The sequence below is a fragment of the Boleophthalmus pectinirostris genome, unplaced genomic scaffold (genome assembly GCF_026225935.1).
Source record: "Boleophthalmus pectinirostris isolate CB_2022bp ecotype Guang Dong unplaced genomic scaffold, ASM2622593v1 HiC_scaffold_11, whole genome shotgun sequence".
NCBI lineage: Eukaryota > Metazoa > Chordata > Actinopteri > Gobiiformes > Gobiidae > Boleophthalmus > Boleophthalmus pectinirostris.
In genome coordinates, this window is record NW_026570994.1 from 16,200,313 (window position 1) to 16,223,210 (window position 22,898).

At 39.7% G+C, this 22,898-nt stretch overlaps 1 protein-coding gene across 3 annotated transcripts in view; it reads left to right on the top strand.

The window, feature by feature from the left end:
* LOC110173254 (R3H domain-containing protein 1-like) overlaps positions 1-22,898 on the top strand; it is a 153,935-nt gene that overhangs the window by 124,466 nt on the left and 6,571 nt on the right. For 2 of the 3 annotated variants that reach the window (XM_055163504.1, XM_055163511.1), the window contains exons 18-21: positions 844-947; positions 11,415-11,608; positions 15,934-16,114; positions 17,947-18,044. In XM_055163504.1, the coding sequence (XP_055019479.1) occupies positions 844-947; positions 11,415-11,608; positions 15,934-16,114; positions 17,947-18,044 (577 nt within the window). The remainder of the gene's footprint in view (positions 1-843; positions 948-11,414; positions 11,609-15,933; positions 16,115-17,946; positions 18,045-22,898) is intronic. The other variant, XR_008633441.1, reaches the window with a different exon arrangement.

A 22,898-nucleotide genomic window follows, 5' to 3' on the forward strand; every position in this document is an offset into this window, starting at 1 on the left:
GGACTAAACCGGGACTAGACTAGGACTAGACCAGGACTAGACTAGGACTAGACCAGGACTAAACCAGGACTGGACCAGGACTGGACAAGGACTAGACCAGGACTAGACCTTGACAGAACTAGGACTGAACCAGTGCTAAACAAGGGCTGAATTAGGACTAAACTGTACTGATTTTTGCACTTTTCAACCAGGACTAGACTGGGACTCGACCAGGACTGAACCAGGTCTGAACCAGGACTAAAGCAGGACTAAACCGGGACTAAACTAGGACTGAACCAGGGCTGAACCAGGACTAGACCAAGACTAAAACAGGGCTAAAACAGGGCTAAACAATGACTAAACCAGAACTGAACTAGGAATAGAACAGGACTAAACCAGGGCTAAACCAGGACTGGACCACGACTGAACCAGGACTGGACCGGAACTGGACCATGACTGGACTGGGACTGAACCAGTACTGGACCAGGACTGAACCAGGACTAAACAAGGGCTAAATTAAGACTAAACTACTGTTTTTTTCACTTTTCAGACCTTTTCAACCAGATCTAAACCAGGACTAAATCTGTACTGAATTAGAGAAGGACCACGACTAAAACCAGAAATTTGGCCTGGACTGAATCAGGATTTAACCAGGACAGATTGTAAATGTTTTCAATATATTTTTTGATTTAAAAAATAAAAATTACTATGAACACTCCTCCATCAAACTATTTAACTCGGTAACAAAACATTTATCGTCCAAAAGTAAATGGACAAAAAAATATGGGAGAGTTAAATGTACGAGATATGTGAAGAGGGTTAAGCAAAATATTTTAATGAATAAATATTTGTTTGTGTTTTCAGTTCGACTGTGAGTTTCCTGCCTGCACCGATGATGGAGCAGCTCCCCTTCTCCCAGAGCTCCTCCGCCTGTGTCTCCCAGACGCTCCCCGGACAACAGTACACAGGTAAAACAGGCTGACTTTAGGACTCTAGAAATCCTGGTTTAGTCCTGGTTTAGTCCTGGTTCAGTCCTGTTTAAGTTCTGGTTCTGTACTGTTTTAGTCCTGGTTAAATGGACTGAAACAAGACTAAACAAAGACTAAACTAGGACCAAGGTACAAGGACTGGGCCTAAACTTGAACTACCAATCAGGGTACACTTTACAGTCCTGGTTCAGTTCTGGTGTAGTCCCGCTTTAGGCCTGGTTTAGTCCTGGTTCAGTCCTAGTTTAGTCCTGCTATAGTCCTAGTTTTAGTCCTGTTCCTTGATCCAGCATAACTACGGCAAAATTCTGATTAGGACTTTCTGGTAATACTAACAACTACTAGCATGCTAACAGTGCACTTCCTGATTTGTAGAGGATAAAATGCTTTGTTTTTACCTCAATATACTGTTTATGTACCGAGGTTTAACAAAATTTGCTCAAATACAAATGATCCAACTGATTCTAGTGAAGGTGTATGGCGTTTAAAAACACAATGGAGCGCTTCCTGTATCACCGCATGACATCACAAGGTGGAACAGAGTGTTTTTTTTACCTGTTTACGAGAAGAACAGAGCCTAAATAAGCAGGATTTGTGTGTTAAACTTGTGTGAATGAAGCAAAACACAATTCCGGGTCTGTTTGTGATGAGGAAACAACATTTTAACTTAAAGTCCTGGTTTAGTTTAGTCCTGGTTTAGTTCTGTCTTGCACACCTGTATGTTTCGCTCCAGTGGTGTTATGGGTAATAATCTCCCTGTCAGAGTCCGCCCTGGAGACCTGCCTCACTCCTCGCGGTCGGTCGTCTTTGTTTTCTCTCATCTCTGTGTCAGTTTCTCTGTTGCTCAAACTGCACTTCGGTAATGAAATAAACCTGGAGGAGCACCACTCCGCCTGTGTTGCTTGTGTTACCGGGGCAGTTGTTTCGTTCGTGATTCGATTTAAACTGCAAATCCACCAAATAAAACGCAGCCCGGAGTTAAGAAAATCAAAGAAAATCACGACTAGTGTTTAAAGGATTTATATTGCGTCTTTTTCCCGATCTGTTATAATGTTGTTTCCTCATCACAAACAGACCTGGAGTTGTGTTTTGTTTTGGTTCATTCACACAAACCCTGCGTATTTAGGCTGAGTTCTTCTCTCTGTTCCACCTTGTGATGTCACGTGGTAATACAGGAAGTGCTCCACTGCGTTTTTAAACTCCACACACCTTCGCTAAAATCATTTGAATAAGGTAAAAGGAGCTGTTAACTTGAAAACTAAAGCTGGAACTGAGGACTTTGAGCTTTGGAGATGTAGACAGACTAATAATAAAGGGTTACTCAAACATGACTGAAACAAAACTCAACTCCAGGTCTGTTTCTGATGAAGTAACAACATTTTAACATGACTTGAAGCTCACAAGAGTCAATTTTGTGTAATTTAGGCCCACTACAACTCACACTTTGAAGTAAAACTCTTACGTTATTATTAATAGTTAAGACAGGAGTGTCAAACTCAAATTCACAGAGGACCGACAATTAAAAACTGGGACTAAGTTGTGGGTGAAACTAAATATTTAAAATTTCAACAACATTTCTCTTCTTTCTTTTGTAATGTTAAACCTTTTCTTATTAAAATAAATGTTTAATAATAGTTTTGCTTAAACTTTGAATTCAGACCTCACGGGCCAAATATAATTATATTGCGGGCCAAATTTGGTTCCCGGGCCTGAGTTTGACATGTCTGAGTTAAGATATTAAACCAACTAAAGAGCAAAGTAGATTAAATAGCACTAAGAATAGTCGCTGAGTGCTGAAATTACTTTAACAAGTCTGGTGAAGTTGGAATACTAGTGTTTAAAGGTGCACTGTGTAACTTTTCTAGTTGTGTACGGCGCTACCTGAAAATATTTTGATGCCTAATTGTAGTAGTAGTAGTAGTAGTAGGTAGTGTTAGAGCACACACATGATTAGAACAAACCTGGTGAAGAGCAGCGGAGTTTAAAAACATGGAGGAACACTTTTGGCTTACCACCTAATGACATCACAATGAGGGACCAGCATTTTGAGCTCTGAGGCAGCTTAAAACATGAATAAAATGCTACTCCTCTTGTGTTTTTCATGAGTAAACAACATTATAACTTGTTTAAAATCTCCAGTAAGCAGGGACTGTTAACTAAACATAGAGGAACACTTGCCACTTAATGACATCACAAGGTGGTACCAGCATTTCTAGCTCTGAGACTGCTTAAAACGTGTGAATAAAACGCTAAATCTCATGTGTTTTTGATCAGTAAACAATGTTATAACTTGTTTAAAATCTCCAAAAAGCAATGACTGTTAGTAGAACAAACTAAACACGGAGGAACACTTGCCACTTAATGACATCACAAGGTGGGACCAGCATGAGACAGCTTAAAACGTAAATAAAACGCTACTTCTCGTGCGTTTTTGAGGAGTAAACAACATTATAACTTGTTTAAAATCTCCACAAAAAGCAGTGATTGTTAACGAAACAAACTAAACACGGACGAACAATTACTACTTAATGACATCACAAGGTGGGACGAGCATTTTGAGCTCTGACACTGCTTTAACGTATGAATAAAATGCTTCTCCTCATGCGTTTTTGAGGAGTAAACAACATTATAACTTGTTTAAAATCTCCACAAAAAGCAGTGACTTTTAATGGAACAAACTAAACATGGAGCAACACTTTCGGCTTACCACCTAATGACATCACAAGGTGGGACCAGCACACAACTCCTCCTGTGTTTTTGACGAGTAAACAACATCATAACTTGTTTAAAATCTCCAAAAAGTCAGTTTCATAAAAAGCGGTGGCTGTTAATGGAACAAACTAGCCCCAAATCGCCCATTACATAAAACTTGACATTTACCAAGATCCATGACTCAGCTCTTCTTCAAATTATCCTCAGTAGATTACAGATACCACAATTAAACTTAAAATCACATTGCGGATTTCAGAAAGTGCTAGAATAATCTCTGTTTTAAAGGTCCATTGTGTAACTTTTCTGGTGGAGGGTCAATCAAATGTCTTTTTTTATGGTTTTATATCTTAAAAATACTTACAAAAACAAGCATTCTGACTGTGAGCGGGGTCGCCTCTCCACAGATCTGACCTGTAACTTGGTCTGGTTTGGTCTCCATGAAGATAGAAAGGTTTAATACCATATTATGAAACTCCAGATCAAGTTACAGGTCAGATCTGTGGAGAGGCGACCCTGCTCACAGTCAGAATTCTTGTTTTTCTAGGTATTTTTGAGCTATAAAACCACCTATAATTGAATAAATAAAAAGTAGAGCTGTTTAATGCCATACTGTGGAGCTTTTCAGGCAGAGCAATGACATATCCACAGAAACAAGCAGGGTTAATGGTCAGATCTATGGAAAAGCAAGCCTGTACATGTTAAGAACTCATGTTTTTTTTTAGGTATTTTTGAGCTATAAAACCACCTGTAATTGAATAAATGTAAACGTAGAGCTGTTTAATGCCATACTGTGGAACATTCTAAGCAAAGCAATGACATATCCATAGAAACAAGCAAGGTTAATGGTCAGATCTATGGAAAAGCAAGCCTGTACATGGTAAGAACTCATGTTTTTGAAGCTATTTTTGAGCTATAAAACCACCTGTAATTGAATAATTGTAAAAGTAGAGCTGTTTAAAGTCACACTGTGGAACATTCCAAGCAAAGCAATGACGTATCCATAGAAACAAGCAGGGTTAATGGCCAGATCTATGGAAAAGCAAGCCTGTACATGTTAAGAACTCATGTTTTTTTTAGGTATTTTTGAGCTATAAAACCACCTGTAATTGAATAAATGTAAACATAGAGCTGTTTAATGCCATATTGTGGAACATTCTAAGCAAAGCAAAGACATATCCATAGAAACAAGAAAGGTTAATGGTCAGATCTATGGAAAAGCAAGCCTGTACATGATAAGAATTGATATTTTTTAGGTATTCTTGAGCTATAAAACCACCTGTAATTGAATAAATGTAAAAAGTAGAGCTGTTTAATGCCATACTGTGGAACTTTCCGGGCTTTCCAATGACTTTTCTACAGTACGGAAACAAGCAGGTGATGGACCCCCAACCAAAAAGTTACACAGTGCACCTTTAAATCCGCAGGTAGTTGTCCTTCTGGCTAACGACGTGTATTTTTCATGTCAGAGCCTAATGTAGTACCAGCGGGGAGGACGCGTCGTTATGAGGGGCAGATGAAGGTCCGCGGCCGGATTTGGGCAGAGTAAACAGATTTAATTGGCAAAAGGGTCGGACAGTCAAATTAAGTCACATATTCATGAACGTGCTTATAAATCAATTAGCGGCGTCCAATCGTAACTCAGCTCTGACACAGATCTGATTTTGAAGGTGGCGAAGTTAATTAGGAGTTTGAGTTAAAAAGTGAAACGTCGTGAATTTCTTTGCTGTAGCTTTTAATTCATTTATTTACTTTTTAAAACATTGACTCATTGAATTTTATAGTTCTAGTTTCTTGGTTCTATACTTTATTACAGTCCTACTCCACTAACATTGACTTTCTTTATTAATTTGAATAAATATAAAATAAAGATGGCTGAAATTTTCCTTTTTGTAGATTTTTTTAAAATGTATGTATTTTTTATTTTATTTTTTTGTTTTTGTTTATTTTATTATTTTATTTTTTGTATTATTTATTTTATTTATTATTTATTTTATTTATTTATTTATTTTTATTTATTTAATTTGACTAAACATAGAATTTCTTTTGTGAGTTCTTAGTTTTATACTTTCTTTCGGCTCCGTTTAAAGATCGCTGAATTAGTTTTAGCCAAGTAAATAATATATAATGCTTCATTTTATGAAAGTTAAGTTTGATTAATGCAGTAAGAATATTTTCCTCATAGAAAAATTGTAAATACTATTATACTACTATTATTAAAAATAAAATAAAACTGCAAATGTAAAAAGTGTAGTCAAATTTGATTTTTTTTTTCTTTTTTCATAATTAGTATGCCTTATAAATAGTAATTATCTGGTCATTTTGATATGTATTTTTAAATAATTTGTATAATGTGTTGCAAATACATAAATTCATAAGAATATGTAAGAATCTCCAAGTTAATGTTTTTTGTTTTTTTTGTAAGCATAAAGACTGCAAAACTTAAAGGTGCACTCTGTTTCTAAGGTGGAGGGTTCACTACTTACTCAAAAGTTTTAGAACACTCACACTTTTTCCAGTTTTTTATTGTTTACTGTTGACAAAAACATATTCTAAACTTTTGATTCATGAAAGTGTCCACCTTTGGCAGATATAACAGCTGAACACACTCGTGGCTCGTTCTTTTTACAACAAAAATCAAATATTCTTCAGAAAGTTCTTCCCAAGTCTGTTGCAGAAGTTTTCATAAATGTGTGACACTTGTAGGTTTCTTGGCTTTCACTCTTCTGTCCAGTTCATCCCAAACCACCTCGATGTGGTTTAAGTCTGCAAACTGTGCTGGACACTCCATGTTTTCAGGTTTTCCACTTTGTTCTTTTTTCCTGAGGTGCACAGCAAAATGTGGAGTGTTAAAATTGACTCTCACAGAATCAATTTTAACATTTTCTCAGAGTTTATATGAGTCCAATCTGTTCTAGAGTTAATTTTACGTTTTTGGAAATGTTAATTAAGTAACACTGGACCAAAGTTCCAGAAATCCAGACCAAAGACCCTGAAATCCAGAGTTATATTCATGTTTTGAGAGTAAACAGATAACACTTTGTAGAGTTATCCTGATTTAGCTAAACAACACACAGAAGCATTTTATTTTTAATATATTTTAGTTAATTTAAGATGAAATTATGTACAAAACTGATTCAAACTGGTCTTCTCTCACAAGAGTTTGAAGTGGTGAATGGGAGGATCCAAATTAACACTAGAGGAAGTTGAATTAACTTCAACCATATCAACTCTGACATATGACCCCAACTTGAACCCTGATTTAACTTCAAATGGTTAAAATAAAAGGTTTGGTGTTAAAAACAACTCTGAAATATTTTACCCTAAAATTTTAACCCTCCAGTTTTTAATGTGTGGTTTTGGCAGAGCTTGGACTTGTGGTTTGTTATTTTTTATATTTTTTTAACCTCTGTCAGTTCAGTTCTTACCTTTGCACCATTTCAAGCTCTTCATTGGACTTGCACGACTTGAATTGCGATAAATAACTGGAAAAATTAGGTTGCTGTTCTAAAACTTTTGACCGGTAGTGTATCTCTCTTGCATTTGCTCAATTACGGACATTTTATAGCTCAAAAATACCTTGAAAAACAGGAATTCTTACCATGTGCAGGCTCGCTTAAGTTTATTTCCATACTGCGCAATAATCAAGGCAAAACAGAAAAGAAAACTTGCACCATTTTATTACAGATATCAATACTACATAATGTCTAAAAATGTATCTCCAATCACCTTTGTGTGCGTCATTTGCGTCTTACCTAACTCATAATTGCCTTAAAACCAGAACTCCAGAGGCACGTCTCGCAGTCTCACTCCGTTTGAATTGAATTGTTTTATCTGGAGAGGATATTTCTACACTTTTGTTCCTTCTTCTCCGCACCTAATCAGTGAAAAACCTGTCTCCCCTCTGTTAAGTCTAAGTATCTTCATTATAAAAGGACCATCCCAGACTGCAATAACAGGCCCCATTCACTTCCCCACTAAATCCAGCCAATCCAATCTGCTAATTATCCACTGACGCATGACCGATGTGAGGAGCCCGAACGCTATCACGGCTAAAGAGGGTTTGGGTAATCGTTTTGTACCGTAATACACTTAACAGGTAAACCTACTTTTATTTGGGGGACTTATATTATGGATTTGGCTTTTAAACAGTGTGTTATAATGTTTCCTGTTGTTGTTGTGTTTTGTTTTGTTTCATTCACACATGTTTAATTACACCGTATTTACACCTTCACTTGAATAATTTGGATGATTTCAGCCAAATCTCTGTTAGTGGACCCAAAAAATAGACTCAAGGTGAGGGGAAATGCAAAAAGTAGCAAAGATTTATTGTCCCAGGAGGATAGGTGGTTAGTAGGTGAGGTGAGCTGGAACGCAAGAGCGAGGAACGAAGGGGATGTGGATAAGTAATTCTGGTAGCGATGCAAGAATAAAAAAATACAGCCGACTGAATGATTGCGGATGAAAATGACAAAATATTTTATGAGAAGTGCCTTTTGTTTAGATGGTGACGCCGTTTTTGGGGCTTAAAAACGCAAAAATCTGAAACCACCCTCCAGAGTGGAAATGTTGAATACGCTGCATAGTGTTTTCGTCTACACTGCCCAAGACGCAAAACTCTAGTCAGATCTGCTCACGTCACGTATACGTTTACGTCACATACATACAGTACAGAAACTTGGCATGCATACCCAATCGAATTCCAGACACTTTTGCATCACCGTATGCACGCAGATTTCCTCCTGAAAACGCTCGTCTAAACGCGGAATAAAAAGTGAAGACGCGACGCCACTTTTGCGTCTTCTGTTCAGACCGTCATCATATAAACGTAGCTTGAAAAATCACCATCAAATAGACGAAACGATGTGGGAGAGTCTGGCAGGAGAGCTGGGCCTTTGTAGCAAGTCTGATCGTAGACGAAGAGCAAGGTGACTCCGCCCATGTTCACACACAAGACTCTAGTCACAGCCAGGGACGTGCCAATCTCTACTGAACTAAAGCTACGTTTATATGATGTCGGTCTGAACAGAAGACGCAAAAGTGGCGTCGCGTCTTCACTTTTTATTCTTATTCTATTTAAATCTGTGATGCAAAAGTGTGTGGAATTCGATTGGGGAGGCATGCCAGGCGGCTCGGTGATGTATGTGACGTAAACATGTACACGACGTGAGCAGATCTGACCAGAGTTTTGCGTCTTGGGCAGCGTGGACGGAAACGTTACGACAGAGCGTATTCAACTTTTCCACTCTGGAGGGTGGTTTCAGATTTTTGCGCCGTCACCTTCTAAACAAAAGCCACTGAACAGGCCCTAAAGATAAAAGGAGCTGTTACTTTGGTCTATTTTAACCTAACCTAATAAATAGGTTTAATGCAATACTGTGGAACATTTTAGAGAAATCAATAACAACTTTATGGAGACAAAAAAGTGTTTAAAAAAAAAAAAAAAGACATCTGCTAAGACGTTGGATTTATATCTTGCAATGACAAAACATGGAACTTGTAAAAATATATAATTGCTGTAAAAAAAAAAAAAAAAATCAAGATAATTAATCAAACTAATATAATCGTTTGGTGAAGTTAAAGATGCACTGTGTAGCTTTTCTGTTTCTGGATCTTGTATTTATTCTATTACAAGTGTTTTTATTTCTTAAAACTACGCTAAAAACATGAATTATTACTGTGAGCGGGCTCTCTTCTCCACAGATGTGACCTGTAACTTGGCCTGGTGACGTGGCCTAGATTGTCGCCATGGAGAAGGTTAAATTACACTGTTAAAAATTTCAGGAAAAGAACATCTACATAGACTTTGTATCAGAAAAGCTACACAGTGCACGTTTAGTTCTACAATAATATTATTCATTACGATGTGCCCTTGGTGGTTTCCCTCGATAGCCATTAGCCGCCAATTCCCCCTGATGAAAAGGTGCTGGGTTCAGTTCCCCGTAAAGAGCCCACCTCTTATATACATTTGAACATGTAGCACTAAGCCCTATAATGAAGTTAGCTTAACCACCGGCACTCTAGGCTAATTATGTAGTCCGCTAATGGCTAGCTCCTGCTCCTCTCTCTCCTTCTCTCTTTCTCTTTCTCTTTCTGTGTCTTTCTCTCTCTTCTTCTCTCCCTCTCTCCCTCTGGGCTCAGACTTGATGCACAAAGTCATTGTCAAAGTCATTTGTGATGTTGCTGCAGTGTTGTGCAGAAAATAAAATAAAAAAAAACTCTCTCTATGGCTCATAATGATAAAAACTGTAATAGGATTTAAATGTATTAAATGGAGCAGACAAGAACAGCACTTTGTTCATACTTCATTTGACAGGCATGTTGACGCAGGCGTTTAAAGCTCCTATATGACGCAAAACTGACTCTGTGAGCTTTAAGCCATGTTATAATCTTGTTTCCTCCTCAAAAACAGACCCGGAGTTGTGTTTTGTTTAACACACGTTTGAGTAACACTTTATTAGGCTACGTCCACAAGACAACACTACATACATACACACATAAATATTCACGTCCAGATGACAACAGAGCACTGAGTGAAAATTATGTAATACATATGCCGCACCTGTATGTGGCGCTGTTAACAATGATGATAATATTTAATAATGCAGATCCCATCACTGTTTTATTTTTTTACTTTAAGGTAATTTAGTCGATTTTAGATGTATCCCAGAAATGTTTTATATATATGTATGTATGTATATATATATATATATATATATATATATATATATATATATATATATATATATATATATATATATATGAAAAGTTAAACATAAGTTTTTGTTTTTATTGTAACAAAAACGTGCATTATTACTATGTGCGGGCCCACTCCTCCAAAGATCTGACCTGTAACTTGGCCTGGCGATGTGGTCTGGTCTGCTTGTTTCTAGTAGTAATAATAGTTGTAGTAGCAGCAGTAGCAGTAATAGTAATAGTAGTAGTAGTAGTACTAGTAGTAGCAGTAGCAGTGGCAGTAGTAGTAGTAGTAGGAGGAGGAGTAGCAGTAGTAGAGGTAGTAGGAGTAGCAGTAGTAGTAGCAGTAGCAGTAGTAGTACTAGTAGCAGTAGTAGTAGTAGTACTAGTAGCAGTAGTAGTAATAGTAGCAGTAGTAGTAATAGTAGCAGTAGCTGTAGTAGTAGTAGGAGTAGTAATAGCAGTAGCGGTAATAGTAATAGTAATAGTAATAGTAGCAGTAGCAGTAGTAGTAGTAGTACTAGTAGCAGTAGTTGTAGTAGTAGTACTAGTAGCAGTAGTAATAATAGTAGCAGTAGTAGTAATAATAGTATAATAATAATAGTAGTAGTATAAGGTATAAAAATTATAAAGCTAAATATTATACTGTAGAACATTCCAGGGAAAAAAAAACAACAGCTACATGGAGTCAAGCTACCAAAAAAGTTACACAATGCACCTTTAAATAACAAATTTTCAGTGATCAGTACGAGCGTTTTACAGATCACAAGCACCAGATTTCTTTTTTCGCTATGTGATTTCTACATGTATCACTATTAAAGAAAAAAAATATCTGGAAATTAAGTTAGTACAGAGATTTGGGTGTGTATAGGGGGTAGGGGAAAACAGGAATTTTCATAACAATGGCATCCTGAAACAGTAAAATTTAAAAAATCACTCAAACTTACATGAATCACTCTAAATACTACGAGAGGCTAAATTACAATGGAAAATGATTAAAATTTTGGTAATATTTTTCTTTCTTCTGTGTTTTTGTGTGTGCAGGGCTGTTGCCACACACCCCGGGCAGTTCCATGGTGATGTTACAGATGACGTCGCCCCCTAGCTGTCAGCAGCCGCGAGCGCCTTCTCCCTGCCACAGAAAACCACCGAATCACCACAAACACAACAGCGGCTCAGAGCACCAGCGCCCCCGCAGGACTGCCCCGGAACTGCAGCTGCCCTTAGACAACGCACAGGTACAAGACTAGACCGGGGTAAAGGCTCTCAAGTCCTGGTTTAGTTCTGGTTTAGTCCTGGTTTAGTCCTGATCTGGTTTAGTCCCTTATTAATTTAGGATTTGTTTAGGTTCAACTCTATTTCACCTCACAGATTTTGTCCTGGTTTAGTCCTGGTTTAGTCTTGGTTTAGTCCTACTTTAGTCCTGGTTTAGTCAGGGTTTAGTCCTGGTTTAATCCTGGTTTAGCCTTGATACATGGATCTGGTTTGGTCCCTTATTTAGTTTAGGATTTGTCTAGATTCAATCCTATTTCAGTTCACTGATTTTGTCCTGGTTTAATGCTGGTTTAGTCCTGGTTTAGTCTTGGTTTAGTCCCTTATTTAGTCTAGGATTAGTCCTTTTGTCACCCTGTTTCCTGTCACTAATGAAGTCCTGGTTTAGACCTGCTTTAGTCCTGGCTTAGTCCTGGTTTATTCTTGGTTTAGTCCTGGTTTAGTCCTGATTTAGTCCTGGTTTATTTAGTCTTGGTTCAGTCCTGGTTTAGCCCTGGTTCAGCCCTGGTTCAGTCCTTGGTTCAGTCCTGATTCAGTCCTTGGTTAAGTCCTGGTTCAGTCCTTGTTTAGTCCTTGTTCAGCCCTGATTTAGTCCTGGCTCAGTCCTGGTTTAATCCTGGTTCAGCCCTGGTTTAATCCTGGTTCAGCCCTGGTTTAGTGCAGATTTAGTCCTGGTTCATGTTGACTGGTTTTGTTTTTTTGGTTTTTTTTGGTTTAGCCTTAATTTTCTGTATACACAATTTGGTCCAGTCCTGGTTTAGTTTTAGTCTAGACCCAATACTCAGTCCAAGATCTGTCCTAGTCTAGTCCTTGCGTTAAAGCTACTGTAGTTTGTCTGCCCAGTCCTGGTTTAGACCTGATTTAGACTTGGTTTAGCATTGCTTTATCCCTTCTTTTAGCTCCGGTTTACTCACAATTTATTAAGATCTCCTAATGCCCAAACTTTGTCCAAATTATTATGCTAATCGCCAACTCCTCACAGGCTCACGATTTCACCGCGGGGCTCGGCTAACGGCGGTGCTCGCGCTTGTATCAGCATCCGTACAAACCCGACACCAGATTCAATTAGCTCCGCGACCCTGCGGCGGCTAAGAAGACAGCGTAATATCCTTAAAAGTTTTAATTTAATTCCGCCATATTCAGCGTGTCAAAAGTTAAGAAAGCAATTTTGAAAGCCAATTTGGTTTACTTGTTTTATTTGACAGCACCTATGCTCCCGTGTGGCGGCGTTTGGCGGCGCTCGGGGCAGGTTAAAAGCGTAGGAATCGGTTGAGTGAGTGAATCGGTCTGAAATGAAGAGAAAATAGTCCCTAGCATTAGCAGTGTAACGCTACATTACGGCGGCTAATGGGGATCCAATGGCACATTAAAGCAGCAACTAGAACGAGAGAATGACTCCAGGAGAGGCCCAAACGACGACGCTTTTTATAACGTTTATTTATTTATTATTTATTTTTGAGCCACATCTGGTTAGATTTATGTATTTTTTTATACAATTCAAAAATTATAAAAAAATAAATAAATTACAGTTTGACTCGGTACATTTTGTTTTTTATTTTTAAATTTTTTTTATTATGCTATTTTCTGCTCAAAAAGAATCAATTTTGCGTAATAGAGGACCTTTAACGCAACATGGAATAAAAAAACGCACGTGTAAATCAAAATTGTTCCTCTTTAATCTGCTAGTTATGTCCATTATTTAAGACTGAGTTACTCTTTAATTTTTTTTATTAATTATTTGTTTTGAATCAGTGCAATTTAAAAATAAAATAAGATTTGTGTTGCCACAGACAGTTTTTATCCTTGTACAGTCATTTCGAACTTCTTCTGGACCAAGACTAGACTAAGACTAGATTAAGACTACACCAAAATGACCAAGACTGGGCCCAGACTTGACCAAGACTTGACCAAGACTGGGCCAAGACTGGACCAAGACTGGACTAAGACTGGACTAAGACTTGACCAAGACTGGGCCAAGACTTGACCAAGACTTGACCAAGACTTGACCAAGACTTGGCCAAGACTTGGCCAAGACTTGGCCAAGACTTGGCCAAGACTGGGCCAAGACTGGGCCAAGACTGGGCCAAGACTGGGCCAAGACTGGGCCAAGACTGGACCAAGACTGACCAAGACTCGACCAAGACTCGACCAAGACTCGACCAAGACTCGACCAAGACTCAACTAAGAATCAACCAAGACTTGACCAAGATACACCAAGACTCGACAAAGAATATACCAAGACTACACCAAGACTACATCAAAGTGACCAAGACTAGATTAAGACTAGATTAAGACTAGACCAAGACTAGACCAAGACTCGACCAAGACTCAACTAAGAATCAACCAAGACTTGACCAAGATACACCAAGACTCGACCAAGAATATACCAAGACTACACCAAGACTACATCAAACTGACCAAGACTAGATTAAGACTAGACCAAGACTAGACCAAGACTAGACCAAGACTAGACCAAGACTAGACCAAGACTAGACCAAGACGAGATCAAGACGAGACCAAGACTAGATCAAGACTTGACCAAGACTTGACCAAGACTCGACCAAGACTCGACCAAGGCTCGACCAGGACTAAACAAACACTACACCAAGACTGGACCAAGACAACACCAAGAATTGACCAGGACTCGACCAAAACTAAACCAAAACTTAAAAATGAATCTTCTTCTGCCAAGTCTCAGCCTCATACAGTTATTTTTTGTACTCAGGATGCCCTTCCACGGAGCCACATTATATTCGTACTTATTGGGGCACTTCATATCTCTTTCTGATTTATATTTCATAGTATTATTAGTATATTAATATAAGTTGTACAGTAATGGGCTCATTTAAGCTCATTTGAAGTGCGAACTAAACATTTTCCAAGGCTATGATCCCACTCAAACTCATTAAACTAAGTGATCATCTGGGGGCTAAATTCATCTACAACATTAGACGCTTTCTGATTACATAAGAAAATCAAACAGAAAGACTTAAAGCTGCACTATGTAGCTTTTTTCATTGGGGTCCGTCTCCTGCTCGTTTCTATGGTGATGTAATTGCTCTACTTGACATTTATTTAATTACAGGTGGGTTTATAGCTCAAAAATACCTAGAAAAACCGACATTCTGACTGTGAGCGGGGGTCGCCTCTCCGCAGATCTGACCTGTAACTTGGTCCGGTTTGGTCTCCATGAAGATAGAAAGGTTTAATGCCATACTGTGGAACATTCCAGACTAAGTAATAACATCTCCACAGAAAAAAAGTATTTGATGGAAAAACAGAAAAGTTACACAATGCACCTTTAGAAATTTTATTAAACATAGCTTATTTATTAATTATTTTTTATACCTTATAGTACTGCTACTACTACTACTACTTCTACTATTACTACTGCTACTACTACTTTTACTACTACTACTGTTGCTACTACTACTGCTACTACTACTACTACTACTACTACTACTACTACTATTACTCTTACTAATACTTCTGCTGCTACTACTACTATTACTACAAGTACTACTACTACTACTACTACTGCTACTACTACTACTACTACTATTACTCTTACTAATACTTCTGCTGCTACTACTACTATTACTACAAGTACTACTACTACTACTGCTACTATTACTATTATTACTACTACTACTACTGCTACTACTGCTACTACTACTACTACTACTACTGCTACTACTACTACTATTACTACACCTACTACTATCGTTACTATTATTACTACTATTCCTATTACTACTACTGCTGCTACGACTACTTCTACTTCTACTGCCACTATTACTAGTATTACTAATACTGCTACTACTACTGCTACTACTATTACTACTGTTACTATTACTACTACTGTTATTATTACTACTACTACAACTTTTTTTGAGTTGTCATACATTTTTTAAACGTTTTTGACATTACTAAAGTGTGCATTGAGTCTCCGTGGTAACCGCTGAACATTCCACCATAGACATGCATGTAGAATACCCCCCAGTTTAGTTCCTTTACGGAGTCCAGGATTAAACCACAAAGGCTCCTGAAAACGTGCTATCAATTTTGTATTCTTGTCTTGACTGTTTTCAGACTTTTGCATTCAGTCTCCATGGCTACGGCTAAACATTCCACCATAGAGATACATGTAGAGCTCGTTTTGCACAGTTTTCTTACATTACGCTGTTCTAATATGAGATTTCTTGCTTGTTTTTGAATGAAAGTGTTTTTTTTCTTTCTCTCTGTTCTCTCCGCTCTCCCGCCTGTTACCACTGGGGGGCGTTGTGCGTAGAGCAGCCTGCCCTCGTCTCCGGCCCTCACCCCTTCGCCGGGTCAGCCCCACAGCGGCGCCAGCATCAAGCCCCTCCCCCCCGGACTCTCCCCGCTGTCCCCGCTGTCCCCGCTCCCCCTCATGGCTCACCCGTCCCACCCGCACCCCGTCCTGCCTACAGCCTTCTGCCACACTGGACAAGGTCAGAACAACACAAAACTACTTTAATATTTAAGTTTTGGGGTTTTATTTTACTTTTTACAAGGTCAGATTTTAGTCTTCAGGTTAGATTTAGTGAGAAAATTGATTTAAACTTGCAAAACATACATAAATAACATGATTAATTTAGTGTTCTTACAGTTAAAAAAGTACTACCATCACAAGAGAACCGAGAGATTTAACCTCCACACAAATATAGATTTTTCTCATTCTCAGTTTGAGAAAGTTCAGAACCTCCAGAATTCACTCACTGAGCTGCAGAGGCTGCACTAGCACTCACTCATGGTTGGCTGCTTGTCACGTTGAAGCAGAGGGGCCACACAAAACGCAGGACTGTTCTTAAAGACCGGGACTGAGACCAGGACTGAGACCAGGACCAGATTGGGACTGAGACCGGGACTGAGGCCGGGACTGAGATCGGGAAAGGGAACAGGACCAGACCATGATTGAGACCAGGACTGAGACCGTGACCAGATTGGGACTGAGACCGGGACCAGATCGGGACCAGACCAGGACCAGATCAGGACTAGACCAGGACCAGACAGTGATTGAGACCAGGACTGAGACCGGGACCAGACCGGGACCAGACAGTGATTGAGACTGGGACTGAGACCGGGTTTGAGACCGGGTTTGAGACCGGGTTTGAGACCGGGATTGAGACCGGGACCAGACTGGGACCAGACCGGGACCAGACCGGGACCAGACCGGGACCAGACCGGGACCAGACCGGGACCAGACAGTGATTGAGACCAGGACTGAGACCTTGACTAGATTGGGACTGAGACCGGGACCAGATCGGGACTAGACCAGGACCAGACAGTGATTGAGACCAGGACTGAGACCGGGACCAGACCGGGACCAGACGGTGATTGAGACTGGGACTGAGACCGGGTTTGAGACCGGGTTTGAGACCGGGTTTGAGACCGGGATTGAGACCGGGACCAGACTGGGACCAGACCGGGACCAGACCGGGAACCAGACCGGGACCAGACTGGGACCAGACCGGGACCAGACCGGAACCAGACCGGGACCAGACCGGGACCAGACCGGGACCAGACAGTGATTGAGACCAGGACTGAGACCTTGACTAGATTGGGACTGAGACCGGGACCAGATCGGGACTAGACCAGGACCAGACAGTGATTGAGACCAGGACTGAGACCGGGACCAGACCGGGACCAGACGGTGATTGAGACCGGAGTTTGAGACCGGGTTTGAGACCGGGATTGAGACCGGGACCAGACTGGGACCAGACTGGGACCAGACTGGGACCAGACTGGGACCAGACCGGGACCAGATCGGGACCAGACAGTGATTGAGACTGGGACTGAGACCGGGTTTGAGACCGGGATTGAGACCGGGACCAGACTGGGACCAGACTGGGACCAGACCGGGACCAGATCGGGACCAGACAGTGATTGAGACTGGGACTGAGACCGGGTTTGAGACCGGGATTGAGACCTGGGACCAGACTGGGACCAGACTGGGACCAGACCGGGACCAGATCGGGACCAGACAGTGATTGAGACTGGGACTGAGACCGGGTTTGAGACCGGGATTGAGACCGGGACCAGACTGGGACCAGACTGGGACTTAGACCAGGACTGAAAACGGTTTAGTCGCAGTTTAAGTCACAGAAACGGGAAACGTTTTTTTCATTCTTCATTTAAACACAAAATCGAAAACTAAAAATTTAATCAGTTGTTTTTTTCATTTTCTTATTTTTGGTTTTATTTTGAAAAACGAATGAACGAATGATACACGGATTAGTTCTTTTAATCGTGTCTTTGTTAAACTCTTGTCTTGTGGTTTCAGGTGAAGCGCACTATTCTCTGGTGGGACAACCTCTGCAGTACAAACCCTCCATCAGAGCCCCACTGCTGCACACGGCCCACATGGTCACCAAACACCAGGTACACACTCCAACACTGCAACTAAACCAGGACTAAACCAGGACTAAACCAGGACTAAATCAAGACTAAACCAAGAATAAACCAGGGTAAAACTAGAACTAAACCAAGAGTAAAGCAAGACTAGACCAGGACTAAACCAGGACAAAACTAAGACTAAACCGAGACTACATCAAGACTAAACCAAGACTGAACTGGGACTAAACCAAGACAAAATCAGGACTAAAGCAAGACTAAACCAAGACTAGACCAGAACAAAAGTAGGACTAAACCATGATTATACCAAGAGTAAACCAAGACTAAACCAGGACTAAACCAAGACTAAACCAAGACTACATCAAGACTAAACCAAGACTGAACTGGGACTAAACCAAGACAAAATCAGGACTAAAGCAAGACTACACCAAGACTAGACCAGAACAAAAGTAGGACTAAACCATGATTATACCAAGAGTAAACCAAGACTAAACCAGGACTAAACCAAGACTAAACCAAGACTAAACCAGGACTAAACCAAGACTAAACCAAGACTAAACCAAGACTACACCAGGACTAAACCAAGACTACACCAGGACTAAACTAGGACTAAACCAAGACTAAACCAAGACTAAACCAGGACTAAACCAAGACTAAACCAAGACTAAACCAGGACTAAACCAAGACTAAACCAAGACTACACCAGGACTAAACCAGGACTAAACCAAGACTAAACCGAGACTAGACCAGGACTAAACCAAGACTAAACCGAGACTAGACCAGGACTAGACCAGGACTAAACCAGGACTAAACCAAGACTAAACCAAGACTACACCAGGACTAAACCAAGACTAAACCAAGACTAAAACAAGACTAAACCAAGACAAATCAGGACAAAACCAGGACAAAACCAGGACTAAACCAGGACTAAACCAGGACTAAACCAGGACTAAACCAAGACTAAACCAAGACTAAAACAAGACTAAATCAAGACAAATCAGGACAAAACCAGGAATAAACCAAGTCTACACCAAGACTAAACCAGGACTAAACAAGTCTTCAAAATAGTATCCATAGCAGAGGACAAACAAAGTGAATCCAACAGTTAAATTCAGTTTGATGTTCGACACAGCTGTAAAATGACAAATTCTGTAAAACATTTAGTCTGAACTGTTAATCGCTATGACAACATTGCAAATTTTTTATTATTCTGAAACCCGTGGATCAAAAAAGAGAAGTCTGAGAGAAGAACTGAGCCTAAATTTGCAGGGTTTGCGCGTTAAACGTGAAAATAAAACAAAAAAACACAACTCCAGGTCTGTTTGTGACGAGGAAACATTATTCCACAGATCAGAAAATAGTTTTAACTCGACTAAAACTTCAAATCCTCACTTGAACCTCATCCAAACTAGAAAAATATGGTAAGTTTTGGCCGAAATTATAAACCTGTTGCGTTGAAAGAGGTGAAAGGGCTTGATGTAACAGCCCTGACAGAGCCTCCATCAGCTCCGACTTATAAAAGGAACATTTCTGAACTTTTAATGACATCAGAAGAGCCCAAATAGCTCACCTAACAGCCACAGCTCAAAATGATGAAATACGAGCAGGTTTTTGAAACATATTTTTGGTTGGAAAAGTAACACACTGTCTAGACAAGTAAATTATCGCCGTGGTTACTTCACCGGAGCAGCTGCAATACCAAACTGGCATATTTTTAACTCTGAAATCCCGCTTTGAAAAGTGTACTTCGTTATTGCAATTTAAAGCTGCATTGTGTAACTTTTCTGCCGCAGGGTCCGTCAAATGCTCGTCTCCGTGGAGATGTTATTGTTTTGTCTGGAATGCTTCGCAGTACGGCATTAAACCTTTCCTAGTTTGTAAACCAGGACAAAACCAAGACTCTATAACATTTCTTTAGACACTTAAAGGTGCACTATGTAACCTTCCTAGGAGATCTGTCTGGAATCTTCCATAGTATCATAATATTATCGTAAGAAACTTATCTATTTTACATTTATTTAAAAACAAATGTAGTTACTGATCAAAAAAAAACATAAAATTTAACTGTGAACAGGGTCGCCGCTCCACAGATCTGACTTTATTTATTTATTTATTTGTATTTATTGTCTGTTTTTCCCCTTTGTTCTTTAGACACGCATCTTTATTTGAATTAGGGTGGACTGGAAACTTCTCTTGTAGCTTTTTTACTTTTTTAAAATACCTTGACAAGAATTTGGTGTGAATTATTTCCGCCATAATCCCAAGAATTCAAGTAAAAAACATATGTCTTCATGTTGTCTGTGCTGAAATGAATCATGGGATGTGTAGTTCCCGATGTTTATTAGCTATTGCATCTGTAAAACAATGCATTTAAGCAAAGGAACCTGTCATGTGATATATTGTGACGCTCCACGATATATTGTGAGACGTTTGACGATACGATGTCACGATATTTCAGTTATTGTTACATCCCTAAGTAAACTATTCTCACTTAATGTCATATTGAGAGAAAATCTAATTGCCTTGAGGCCTCTCCCATTAGTGGCACTTAGGGCAATTGTTCGGGGGCCCCTCCAGGTGCAGGGGGCCCTAAGCGGCCGCCTACTTTTGCCTAATGGTAGTGCCGCCTCTGTAGTATATTTTACAAACAAAGCAGTTTACAAAGTGCTGCACAGAGATCATAAAATGAAGACAACAACAACAGGGTAAATTGCTAAAATGTGGTCCTAAAACAATAAAACCAGTAAAATCAAATAAAACCCAAACCATAAAAATAATAAAATAGCAGTAAATAAGTGAAATAAATAAAATAAAGATAAGTTTAATGGCATATGGTGGAACATTCAAAGCAAAAAATAAGCAGGCAGTAGATCCTTCACCTGACTAAATCAAGACTAATCCAAGATTAAACTGGGACTAAACCAGGACAGAACTAAACCAAGACTAAACCAAGACTAGACCAGGACTAAACCAGGACAAAACTAGGACTAAACCAGGACAGAACTAAATCAAGACTAATCCAAGATTAAACTGGGACTAAACCAGGACAGAACTAAACCAAGACAAAACCAGGACTAGACCAGGACAAAACTAGGACTAAATCAGGACTATACCAAGACTAAACCAAGACAAAACCAGGACTAAACCAAGACTAAACCAAGACTAAACCAAGACTAAACCAGGACTAAACCAGGACTAAACCAAGACTAAACCAAGACAAAACCAGGACTAGACCAGGACTAAACCAAGACTAAACCAGGACTAAACCAAGACTAGACCAGGATTAAACCAAGACAAAACCAAGACTAGACCAGGACTAAACCAAGACAAAACCAGGACTAAACCAAGACAAAACCAGGACTAGACCAGGACTAGACCAGGACTAAACCAAGACTAAACCAGGACTAAACCAAGACTAAACCAGGACTAAACCAAGACAAAACCAAGACTAAACCAAGACAAAACTAGGACTAAATCAGGACTAAACCAAGACAAAACCAAGACTAGACCAGGACTAAACCAAGACAAAACCAAGACTAAACCAGGACTAAACCAAGACTAGACCAGGACTAAACCAAGACAAAACCAAGACTAAACCAGGACTAAACCAGGACTAAACCAAGACTAAACCAAGACTAAACCAAGACTAGACCAGGACTAAACCAAGACAAAACCAAGACTAGACCAGGACTAAACCAAGACAAAACCAGGACTAAACCAAGACAAAACCAGGACTAAACCAAGACAAAACCAAGACTAAACCAGGACTAAACCAAGACTAAACCAAGACAAAACCAAGACTAGACCAGGACTAAACCAAGACAAAACCAGGACTAAACCAAGACTAGACCAAGACAAAACCAAGACTAAACCAAGACTAAACCAGGACTAAACAAGACTAAACCAAGACTAAACCAAGACTAAACCAGGACTAAACCAAGACTAAACCAAGACTAAACCAAGACTTGACCAGGACTAGACCAGGACTAAACCAGGACTAAACCAAGACTAAACCAAGACTAAACCAAGACAAAACCAGGACTAAACCAGGACTAAACCAAGCCTAAACCAAGACTAAACTACGATTAAACCAAGACTAAATATACATATCATATAAACGTCATCTCCATAGAAACAAGCAGGCAACGGACCCCAAATTGAAAAGTTACACAGTGCATCTTTAACTCCACCTGTCCACGCACATTAAAAAAACAATAACTCTGTAAAGAACGACTCTGTAATGTTGTTTCGTTTCCCTGGAGACGGTATTGAATTTGAAATCGGAGGTATTTCCCAAACGGCTTTAAATTGGCAGGATATTTTGTAAACAGGACATTGTGTGGTTATTTAATACTCGTGTACACAGACAGGGGGCGCTAACACAATCACAGGTCTTCAGATTTGGATAACGCGCACAGACACGCTGGAATAAGTGGATTTTATTGCTCCGCTCGTAATGTTGTGAAAATTAAACATGTCCAGGTTTGTTACGGTTTAAATGTGAAACCAGAGCGGACCACGGAGAACAGAGGTTTACAAATGGACAAAGAAAGAAACCAGAGCTGGACTAAACCAAGGACGAAACCAGGACTAAACCAGAGATAAACTAAGGACTAAACCAGGGATAAACCAAGACAACATCAGGATTAAACCTGGACTAAACCAGGTCTAAACCAGGGCTAAACCAGGACAAAACCTGGGCTAAAACCAGGACTAAACCAGGACTAGACCAGGACTAAACCAGAAGTAAATCAAAAGTAAACCAGGGCTACACCAGGACTAAACCAGGACTAAACCAAGACTAAACCAGAAGTAAATCAGGACTAAACCAGGACTAAATCAGGACTAAACCAGGGCTAAACCAAGACTAAACCAAGACTA